The 11,526-nt window shown below is 54.9% G+C and overlaps 1 protein-coding gene across 2 annotated transcripts; it reads right to left on the bottom strand.

Annotated features, from left to right (window-relative positions):
- Positions 1-4,979: 4,979 nt before the first annotated feature.
- LOC136304084 (zinc finger protein ZFP2-like) lies at positions 4,980-9,561 on the bottom strand. 2 transcript variants are annotated; one of them, XM_066207749.1, is made up of 2 exons: positions 7,481-7,560; positions 4,980-7,073 (listed from the first exon to the last, which is right to left on the bottom strand). In XM_066207749.1, the coding sequence occupies exon 2, from the start codon at positions 7,057-7,059 to the stop codon at positions 5,569-5,571; it is 1,491 nt and encodes a 496-aa protein (XP_066063846.1). In that variant the 5' UTR covers positions 7,060-7,073; positions 7,481-7,560; the 3' UTR covers positions 4,980-5,568. The 2 variants fall into 2 exon arrangements, 1 of the variants encoding a protein (XP_066063846.1); XR_010724376.1 differs by lacking the exon at positions 7,481-7,560 and adding an exon at positions 9,291-9,561 and having other exon boundaries at positions 7,049-7,073.
- Between the last annotated feature and the right edge of the window lie 1,965 nt (positions 9,562-11,526).

The following is an 11,526-nucleotide window of genomic DNA, read 5'->3' on the forward strand; positions in this document are numbered from 1 at the left end:
TGGCTTGTGAGCATCCTGCTTTGGCAGCTGCTGAGGAGGTGGCACATGTCCTGCTCTCCTTATCTCCTCCAAAACAGGGAATTGGTGGGAAGGTTTGGGCCCAGCTCTGAGCACATGCAGCATGGCCTGGGCATGGAAATAGTGGGACAGGAGCTTTCTCCAACTGACTGGTGGCTTCTGGTTTCTCTCCCCAGATTGCCAAGATCTGATCAGGTGGCGTTTATCAGTGCACTCCTTGGACAGGCCCTCATTAGAAGACCTGTTCTGTGATCCTTGGATGCAGGATACTCATCTGCCCTAGAAGAAGGGAGAGAGCCACAGGCACACTTTGATGCAGGGCCCTGGTAAGTTCCAGCTGCACACATGCCTTGGTGATCAGAAGCAGAGCAAGCCAGACTTTTTGTCCTGCCTGTGTCACTGCGCAGGGCTCATGGGATGGGCACAGGCAGCCCTCGTGCTGGAGCCGAGCTGCTCTGCCCAGCACTGGTGGCTGCCATCCAGGCTGGTTTTGCTCGTCCTGGTTCACTGACAGCTGGGGCCCTGGGCAGAGCCCTGAGAGCCTGGTCTCACCCCCAGGGAACGAGAAGGAGCCCCTGGAGAAGCTGGACAAGGTGGGGCTGCTGCTGCTGGAGACAGCGAGGACAACATCAAGGATGAAAACCTCTTCTGGGACCTGGCCACCACAAAGGTGAAGATGATTGACTTCGATTCTGGCACCTTCTTCAAAGCCAGGCTCCACAGCCAATTTGCAGATGAGTCCACGCACAGGGGGATGCTCCCAGATTTGGGCATTGCACGGCCTGTCCAGGAACCACAGGTTCCTCCCTTTGCTGGGGCAGGTCCAACTGTTTGTTCAGTGGGCTGCCAAGCTGCTTTTTGGCAGGGCTGGGGGCACAGGCTGGGGTGGTTACGAAATGGGAGTTGGCTCCTGGCCCTGCCAACAGCCCCCACCACCCACCGTGCCCTGGGCTGGGGCTGGGGCAGCCAGCCCGGCACAAACAAACCCCCAAGGTGGGAGCAGAGGTGGGACTCCAGAGCCTGTCCATGGGCTGCTTTGCTTTGCAGGCAAGGAAGGGCTTGGGCTGCTCCACTGCCCTTGTTTGCTTTGGGATCACCATTATTTTGGGGGGCAGTGCAGGGGGGAAGAGTGAAAGCATGGGCTTCCCTCACTGGTGGGTGGGTTTTTCCCAAGCATGTCGGAATTGGCCCTTCCTCAAGCCCCTGACAGAGATCACATCTTTTACCTTTTCCCTTGTTTCCCCTTTTTGTCTGTTAATTTGTTGCTTGTTTTTCTAAAGGAAGTGTTCTAGGTGGTGTCCAGTTTGGATTGGGAAGTGCTTGGGACCAGCTGTGGCGTGGATGGGCCGCGCCCTTGGAGAAGGCTGAGGACGTGGTTTGGGAGCAGCTTTTCTTCCAGCGGCGGATGGCGTGAGGTGGGTCCCCGTCTTCTTGGCACGGGTGGGGTAAGAGCTTTTGGGAGATGGCAGCCAGCACAGGAGCATCTTGCTCTGGGCAGCTGCTGAGGGCTGGATGCGCCGTGGCTGGCTGCAGGCTGGGCACACGTCCTGCCAGCAATGATGGGCAGCTTTGGGCCCAGCCCTGAGCACGGCCAGCGTGGCCTGGGCACCGCGGGCGGCTGGGACAAGGGCACAGGAGCCTTCAGCTGACGGGCGGTTTCTGGTTTCTGTCCTTGCAGCCGGGCTCTGCGGGTGCTGAGGCTGCTCTGGGCTCTGCCAGGGCTCTGCTGGGCTCAGCACCGGGCCGGAATCAGCCAAAGAAGAAACGGTGTGCCCTGCAGCAGAGACTTGCCTTGAGCATTTTGGCAATGCGGCTCAAGTTTGCAGAGTGTACATCTCCAAGAGAAAACATGATACCGCCCAAAAAATAAACTTCTTCAATACCTTCTGAAATGAAATCAATCTGGGATGGCCCCAAATGACATTTTTAAGCTTGCTCAAGCTGTAGCTCAGCTCTTCTCTGAACAGTTCTGTCCTCCACCTGCCTTTTCCTTCACAATGCTCTCTATTTTTCCCCAGTGAGTTCCCAGCCCATGCCAGTCTCCATCACACTGTTGCCTTCCTTGGTGCCCCTCAGCATGAGGAAGACTGAGTCCCAGGCTTAGGGACTGTCACTGGCTGAAGAGTAGCAATGTCTCAGTGGCCCAGAGACATTTTAGTGTCATTCAGAGCTGCTCTCCAGCCCTCAGCTCTCCTCACTGCTGAGTTCCCACTCCCTTTTTGTCGTCCTTCCAGCAGGATGACCAAGGGGCTCTTGGATGTCTCTGTATCCATGCACAGAAGGCTCTGTCTGCGCCAGGGTTTCCATAATGTCTTTGTACCCATGGGTATGGAATGAACACAGAGAGGGAAAGTGTCGGGCACGGTGCTTGTGCACTCCTTCCTTTCTATACAAGACACATCCATGCACACCTCACATACAGATGTATTAAAAGGATAGGGATGGATAGAGATTTTCCACAGAGCTCTAACTTTGGCTCACTTGTAAGCCGGAAGCCAGGGGATTTTTTCCCAGCTTTGTGTGAGTAGGTGTCTAAGAGCTGAGGAGAGCAGCATTTAGAAGCAGTTTCAGGATTTCTAGGCAGGAAATGGAGCTGACAACCATCGGTGTAACTCGCTGTATTTATTGGGATGGGCTGCTGGTTCTTTAGGAATATGGCACAATGGAGAGACAAGACTTGGAACAATCCCAGCTCTCTGTGGATTTGTGCAAAGGGAGAGCAGCAGGAAAACTTTGTGTCTGCTTTGGGGGACACAAGGTCCACGGAGCTGGGGTGGCAGAGGGAAACGCGGGCTGGTGGCAGGTGAAGTCCTGTTTCATGACATCCCAGAGTGGCACAGGACAAAGCTAAAAGCACCCACCACCCCACTGATGAAATCCTTGGGCTGCTACACATCGTATAGGAAAAACTGCTGTCACACAATACATTGGGATTTAAAACTTTCATTTGCAACACTTTTGCTCCAAGTTTCAAACTGCCAAAGTTTTACACTCAAGATGCAGTCGTACACAATCCATCTTTCAATTTCCTATTGCTTTAAGTTTAAATTTACTTCATATTAGGAAATAATTCCAACATCTGCAAAAGAATGCAGCTGATGAATCCTTGCCACGAGCACATTTACAAAGCAACTGAGTTCTCATTTCAAAACATCACTTACATCTTTTTAATCCACACTTATGGAAGACTTTTAACTACACGGTTTTGGGGCAGTTTTTATCTTTTGTATTTTTTCCGGTTTTCTCTTTTCTCTTTTTTTTTTTCTTTCTTTCTTTCTTTCTTTTTTTTTTTTTTTTTTTTTTTTTTTAACAGAAAACACATCCTAAAGAATGTGCTTCCTTTGTTTCCTGTTCCTGTATGGAGCAGCTCCCTTCCCACTGGCCCTGCAGGGCTGAGGCTTTTCCCCGTTGCTGGGCACAGACTGATGGAGCAGCACTGCTGAACACGGGGACACACAGAGGGAGCAGAAGCAGCTGCCTGTGTCCACCTGCAGCTCCAAGGCCCAAACTGGTTCCCCCCTGTCCCAGCTGTTGGGGGGTCACACTTTTATTGGGGTCCCTCATCTATTCAGTCCCCACCCTCCCCGGGCTGCTGGGAGTCCCAGGAACCCAAAAAGCTCCCCCTTCTTCTGTCTCCCCACTTACGGGTACTGGGACTGACTGGGCTCATACTGGGAGTGACCGGTGTTATAAATGCATATTATAAACTTGGCTTTTTGCAAGATGTGTTCTATATGGTTAAGAATATTGTGTAATGATATAAGTTTTTTTTAGTTCTGCTATTAGTAAAGAAAATTAGGCATAGAGGTACTAGATGATATAGTATGCTTAAACTGTCTGTTTGGTCGGGATAACATCTAGTGAACATGTAAAGGAGACTCTGCTATTGAGATACCAACTATCAGCATCTACCATCTGAAGAAAGTATGGACCAAGGCCCAAGCTGGAGGTGATAATGAAGACACAGCCAAGAAACACGCATGCCCTAAAACAGCGGACCCAAGGAGGGACCATGCAAAACAGTTCCCGGAATATGGAAACTAGTTTATGGAAAAATATGAACATTCAACAGGTTGATACAATGGAAATGGTATTTAAAGAATGACTCTGATACAGCAGAGTGTGGACTTGGCTAAATGCCAAGTCAACCGGCCAAACGTACTTAGCTTTTTTTTAATCTCCTAACTGACTCATTTTCTATTAAACCTGTTTCTGAAAATTTACATAGAAAGTGAACCTTGTTTTTCACAGACTGGGCTCATACTGGGACTGACCGGGCTCATACTGGGAGCAGCCACTGCCGGCACCGGGACCCCCCAAAAACACCTCCCGGGGAGCCCCCGATGTCCCCCCGAGGGGCATCTGCTGCTCGGCTTTGGATCCCCGCGAGCTCCAAACATCCCCCCAACAAACCCCAAACCCAGGGACCCCCCGGGATATTTGGGGCGAGCTCCCCCTCCCCGGCCACCTGCGGGATGGGGGCGATGATCCCGGCGGTGCCGCCAGTTCAGGGAGCGCTGGAGCCGCCGCTCCCTCCGCTCGTCTTCTCCTCCCGCTCCTGCCGCCGCTGCGCCTCTTCCTCCCTCCCTCCTCCTCCTCCCCCGGGCCCGGGCCCGGCCTGGGAGGGCGGGGCCAAGGAAAGGGCGGGAACTGGGACAGAAAAGGGGCGGGGTCAAGGGAACGCGCGGTCCTAAAACCGCCCGGTTTCGCCTAAAATCGCCAATTGTGCCGAAAATCCACCGTAAATCCACCAGGTTTAGCTTCAAATCATCCAAATGGGCCAAAAATCTCCGGGAATGGGACCAAGACCGAGACAAGATCAGCACCCGAACCCGCAGCAACACCAAGGCTGAGACCGTCACCGCAACTGAGACCGGCCCCGCACAGGCACCGGCACTGGGACCGACATCGAGACCGAGACCAAAACCGGCACCAGAACTGGTACCGGGACCAAGACTGAGACCACGACCGACACTGCGACCGGCACCGGGAGCGCTTCGGAACCGGCCCCGGGAAGGCTCCAGGACTGCGGCCAGAACCGAGACCGGCAGCGCTCCGGGACAGACCGAGACCGGCACCGGAACCAGCACCGACACTGGCGCTGATCCGAGACCGAGACTGAGACCGAGCCCGAAACCGGGACGGGGATCGGACCCGGAATCGCCGCGATCGCTCCGGGGAGTTTTGGCCGCGCCTCCGGGCGGGACTGGGCGGGACCGAGCTGGGAGACTCGGAGCTTCCCAAGGCTGAAAATGACTCCTTTAGATTTTCGAATGTGTCTCCCTTAGTATTTTACACAGACCAATCTGATTGGTGACAAAAAAAGACAAACCTCATCAATCACACTGGTCAGACCAGAGGGACATCAAGAAGTCTCTCCTAGGAAAAGGAATGAAAAACAATGCTACAGTTTTTAGAAAAACACTCCTCTTGTTTACAGAAAATTCCCTGAGAAAAGAATTTCACAAAACCAAAAGATCTCAGGCATGAAAGCAGGGCTACAATCTCTCTTGGCTTTTGCAGTACAAAGAGAGGGAGAAGAGAAAATAACTAAGGTCTAATCAAAAGGATAATCGGCAAGGTGACTTCCCAACACGGAACACAGGGAATGTGGGTCACCGGGGCTCTGCCCAATGTGGCTCCTCCAGTGGGGGCTGGAGCTGGAGCAGAGCTCGAAGCTCTTTCTGCACCGGGGGCACTGGCAGGGCTTTCCTGATGGTGCCTTGGTTGGTGTTGGGTCAAGGCTGAGCTCTGTGAGAAGCTCTTCCCACACTGGGGACACTCTTGGGGCCTCTCCCCAGTGTGGATGCGCCGGTGGATGATGAGGTTGGGGTTGTGCCTGAAGCCCTTCCCGCAGTCAGGGCAGCGGAAGGGCCTCTCCTCTGTGTGTGTCTGCTGGTGTTCAAGGAGCTTGCTGCTGACCCGAAACCCCTTTCCACACTGGCAACACTTGTAGGGCCTCTCCCCAGTGTGGATTTTTAGATGCAAGCTCAGGCTGGCTCTGTGGCTGAAGCCCTTCCCACATTCCCCACACTTGTACGGCCTTTCTCCAGTGTGGATGTTCTGGTGCTGGATCAGGTTGATTTTCTGGCTGAAGCTCTTCCCACATTCCCCACACTTGTAGGGCCTTTTCCCAGTGTGGATTCTATGGTGAAAGATCAGCCTGGACCTCAGACTGAAGTTCTTCCCACATTCCCCACACTCATAGGGTCTCTCTCCGGTGTGGATGCTTTGGTGGCTGATCAGACTTGAACTCTGGATGAAACTCTTCCCACATTCCCTACACTCATAGGGCCTCTCCCCAGTGTGGATCTTTTGGTGTAGCCTCAGGTTGGCTCTCTGCCTGAAGCCCTTCCCACATTCCCCACACGTGTACGGCCTTTCCCCAGTGTGGATGTTCTGATGTTCAGTCAGGGTGGCTCTCTCTGTGAAGCTCTTCCCACATTCCCCACACTCGTAGGGTCGTTCCCCTGTGTGGAACATCTGGTGGCGGAGTAGGCTGGACCTCTGGCTGAAGCTCATCCCACATTCCCCACACTCGTAGGGCTTCTCCCCAGTGTGGATCCTTTGGTGGAAGTTCAGGTTGGCTCTGTACCTGAAGCCCTTCCCACACTCCCCACACTTGTACGGCCTTTCCCCAGTGTGGATGTTCTGGTGCTGGATCAGGTTGATTCTCTGTCTGAAGCTCTTCCCACATTCCCTGCACTCGTAGGGCCGTTCACCTGTGTGAATGCTTTGGTGGCAGATCAGGCTGTTGGCCTGGCTGAAGCTCTTCCCACACTCGGAGCACTTGTGGGGCTTCTCCCCATCACGAAGCTGCTCATGGACCACCAGCTCTGAGCTCTGGCTCCATCTCCGGCCGCCTTCCCGGCCCGGCCGGGCTCTTTCCTCCTCACATCCTCGCCAGCTGCGCTTGCAGCCCCTCCTCCTCAGGGATCTCCGGCCCTTTTCCTCTCCGTTGCATTCCTGCCCCGTGGAGCCGCTCAAAACGGCCTCTGCCACGAGCTTCTGCCGCGGGGATTTGTCCTCCCTGCTCTCCATGCTCGGCTCCTTGTCTGGGGGAGGAAGGACAAGGACAGGATGGGATTTGCCTCCGTGTCACAGGGAAGGGGAAGGAGATCCCCCGTCTGCTCGGTGCCTGCCCTCCCCGGGCTGCGGCGAGTCCCAGGAACCCTTAAAGCTCCCCCCTCTTCTGTCTCCCCACCTACGGATAGTGGGAGTGACCAGGCTCATACTGGGAGTGACCGGGCTCATACTGGGACTGACTAGGCTCATACTGGGAGCAGACACTGCCGGCACCGGGACCCCGAACCGCTTTCCCGCCCATCCCGCCCCTCCAGCCCCAGCGGGGTCCCGGCAATTCCAGGGGCTCTGCCGACACCGGGACACCCCAAAAACCCCAAAAACCCCAAACCCAGGGACCCCCCGGGATATTTGGGGCGAGCTCCCCCTCCCCGGCCACCTGCGGGATGGGGGGCGATGATCCCGGCGGTGCCGCCAGTTCAGGGAGCGCTGGAGCCGCCGCTCCCTCCGCTCGTCTTCTCCTCCCGCTCCTGCCGCCGCTGCGCCTCTTCCTCCCTCCCTCCTCCTCCTCCCCCGGGCCCGGGCCCGGCCTGGGAGGGCGGGGCCAAGGAAAGGGCGGGAACCGGGACGGGAAAGGGGCGGGGTCAGGGACAGGGCGGGAATCGTGAGGGGAAAGAGTCGGGGCGACGGCGACGCGCGGTCCTAAAACCGCCCGGGTTCGCTTAAAATCACCAAAAAGCGCCTAAATGTCTCCAAAAGGGCCTAAAATCCACCCTAACACGGATCAGGTTTGGCCTCAAATCACCCTAAGAGGCCTGCAATCCCCACAAAGTGGCCTAAAATCACCCAAAGGGCACTAAAAGCCACCCTATAGCCACAGGGTTCGGTCTAAAACCAACCAATGTCGTCTAAAATTGCCCAGACTGGTTTAAATCCACACAAAATGGCAAAAAATCCCCTTAAAACTCCTAAAAAGGGCGTCAAATCAACCCTGAAAAGACCTAGTTTGGCTTAAAATCAATGAAATGTACCTAAAGCCCACCCGAAAACCCACCAGATTTGGCCTAAAATCATCCAAAGGGGCCGAAAATCCACCCTAAACCTGCCCAGTTTGGCCTAAAATTACCCAAACCCGCCTAAAATCTCCGGGACTGGGACCGAGAGCGGGACCGAGAGCGGCAGCGGAACCAGCCCCGAGACTGGCAGCGCCCAGGGACGGGGACTGAGAACGAGATTGGCGCCGGGAGCGCTCCGGGACCAAGACCGGCACCGGGACCGGCACCGGGACCGGCACCGCCCGGAGACCGGGACTGAGACCGGCAAAAAATGGCTCGAACGGCACCAAAAACGCCCCTGAAGAGACCAAAAATGCCCGAAAAGTGACAGAAAATGGCCACAAAATGGCCCCCAAATGACCCACAACTGACTAGAAATGCCACTGAAATTACAAAATATGGCTGAAAATGACCCAAAGCGTGACCAAAAATGACCCAAGAGTGACAGAAAATTCCCCAAAATGCCGCAGGATGGGGGAGCGCCCGGAGACACAGAATTCCCAAAAAATTAAAAAAAAAAATCCCCCCAAAATTGCATACAAAAGGAAAACTATAGGAAAAAAACAAACTGAAAAAAGCCTCAAAATAGCTCAAAAAAGAAAAAAAACCAGAAAATGCCTGCAAAAATTCCAGTAATATTCCCAAAATTTCCCAGACTACCCAGAATTTCCCAAATTCCAAAAAATGTCCAAAAATTTCCCTAAACACCAACAAAAATCACCCAGAAAATAAAATAAATAAAAAAACCCCCAAACCCTAAAAATGTCCAGAAATATTTAAAAAACCCCCCAAACTCCCCAAAAAATCTCCAAAATTATCTAAAAATCCCCCAACTCCTCAGATTTCTCAAAATTCCCAATATATTATTCCCCAAAGCCTGCAAACAGCAACAGAAAACACTCTAAAAATGCAAAAACACCACCCCAAAAGTCCTAAAAATACCTCAAAAATCCCCTCAAAATACACAAGACGTCCCCCAAAATGAAAAAAAATCCCTCCAAAATTCCCCAAAATCCCACAACCCCCTAGAACTGCCAAAATCCTTGAAAATTCACAGAAATTCCTACACTTGCTCTCAATGAAGTTGTGCAGGAGGCAGGACTTGCCCGTGCCGTGCTGCCACTCACCGAGAACTTGAAGAGGATATCTAGGAAAAAGAATTCCCCCAATTCCCAAGTTAGGACCCAAAATTACCCAAAATTCCCACCCTTTGACCCGAAATTCCACAAGTTCCTGCGTTTGGACCCAAAATTCCTCCAAAATTCCTCCAAAATTACTAACAGAGGCCCCAAAATTCAAAAAAAAAAAAATCCCAACAGAGCGCCCAAAATTGCCCAATTTGGACCCCAAATTTCCAAGAATTAGCTGTACAGAGCCAAAAATTCACAAAAATTTCCTTTATGGGCCCCAAAACTCCACTATGGAGATGCCAAGACTCCCCCAGACCCCCTCACATCCCATGCAGAGAACCCCAGATCCCCTATAGGGTCCCCCAGGCGCCCCCGGACCCTCTATCGAGCCCCTACATATCCCCTCAGACCCCCCTGGGGACCTCCAGACCCCCCAAATCCCCCACAGGGACCCACAGACACCCCCAGACCTCTCCGGACCCGCTACAGGCTCCCGCTGACCCCTAGAGATCCCCTACAGACCCCCCAACCCCCCAAAACGCCACAGAGACCCCCCAAATCCCCCACAGACACCCAGACCCCATTTAGGGACGCCCGGAGCCCCTTTACGGACCCCGCTGGACCCTCTACAGAGCCCCAGACCCCGATAGAGCCCCGAGACCCGCCCAGCCCCCTTTAGGGATCCCCAGACCGCCCTAAAGCCCCTACAGACCGCCCCAAATCTCCTGCAGATCCCCCACCAAATCCTCTAAGGAGACTTCCAGGTCCTCTCAGACCCCTATAGATCCCCTATGGATCCCCTATAGATCCCCTATAGACCCCCATTCCCCCACCGCAGGTCTCGGACACGCCGGAGCCGGCTCGGGGGACCGGGAACAACGATGGCGGCGCCCGGGAGAGCCACCTCTGGGTCGTCTGCGCATGCGCTGGACGGAACGCGCCAGCAGATAGGCGGGGCCCAAGGGAAAAGAGGCGTGGCCAATGAAGGGCGGGGAACGAATGGAACGAGGCGAGGTCAGAGAAAGGGCGGGAACTGGGAGGGGAAAGGGGCGGGGTCCAGGAAACGGCGGGAATTCTGAGGGGGAATGGGCGGGGTCAAGGGAACGCGCGGTCCTAAAAGGGCCCGGTTTGGCTTAAAATCACCCGCAAGACCCTAAAATCTCCGGCACCGAGACCGAGACCAGCACCAGAAACGGCACAAGCACCAAGACCGAGACCGACACCGGAACCGAGACCGGCACCGCTCCGGGACCGGCACTGTGGGACCGACACCGAAACCGGCACCAGAACTGGTACCGGAACCAAGACTGAGACCGACACCGACACTGGGACCGGCGCCGGGAGCGCTTCGGAACCGGCACCGGCACCAGGACTTCTCCAGGACTGCGGCCAGAACCCAGACCGGGAGCGCTCCGGGATCGAGACCGGCACCGGAACCAGCACCGAGACTGGCACCGCTCCGGGACCAAGACTGGGATTGGCACTGGGAGCACTCCGGGACCAAAAACGGCACCGGCACCGCTCCGACACCGAGACTGAGACCAGGACTGAAACTGGAACCGGCACTGGCACCGAGACTGGCACCGCTCCGGGATCGAGATCGGCACCGCGACCGGAATCAGCACCGGGAGCGCTCCGGGACCGAGACTGAGACCGAGGCCGAAACAGGGACCGGGATCGGACCCGGAATCGCTCCGGGATCGGCTCCAGGATCGCTCCGGGACCGCCGCGTTCGCTGCGGGGAGTTTTGGCCGCGCCGCCGGGCGGGACTGGGAGGGACGGGGAGGTTGCCCTGGGCCGGGCGGGACCGCCTCGGTTCGCATCGTTCCGAGGCGGCCACCCCGGTCCAGATGATCCCAGTCTCTATGGTTCTGATCCAGATGGTCCAGCCTGTGAAATCCCAGTCCATGTGATCCCAGTCCATGTGATCAAGAACTCTCCAAGTCTGATTTACTATCAAACCACATCCCACCCACCCAGCCCCACACAGTCCCGATCCCAACATCCGCCCACAAAAATATCCCCAAACCAACTGTTCCATTTAGAGTTGTAACCCGTTCATTCTTATCCCATCCCCACTCACGTGGACCACCATGATACCCTGAGGTTGCCAGGTTCAGGTGACGACTTCTGGGATGTGATTCTTGAGTACTGGTATATCTAACAGTGGCTTCAGACCACGGCCACTCAGCTGGCTCCTGGCCATGGGAGTGTGGCAGGATACAGAGAAGTATTAATAATGTTAACATGGTTATTTTGTTTTCATGTCACTTGAAGTGTCCCCTCGGAGTTCTCCTGCA

Source organism: Chamaea fasciata, unplaced genomic scaffold, assembly GCF_029207755.1.
Source record: "Chamaea fasciata isolate MVZ Bird 193981 ecotype frontalis unplaced genomic scaffold, bChaFas1.0.hap1 SCAF_47, whole genome shotgun sequence".
NCBI classification, from domain to species: domain Eukaryota; kingdom Metazoa; phylum Chordata; class Aves; order Passeriformes; family Sylviidae; genus Chamaea; species Chamaea fasciata.

What these genes read in the sequence shown, in the direction of transcription:
- LOC136304084 (XM_066207749.1), bottom strand. Translation starts at nt 7,059, where the DNA reads ATGGAGAGCAGGGAGGACAAATCCCCGCGGCAGAAGCTCGTGGCAGAG.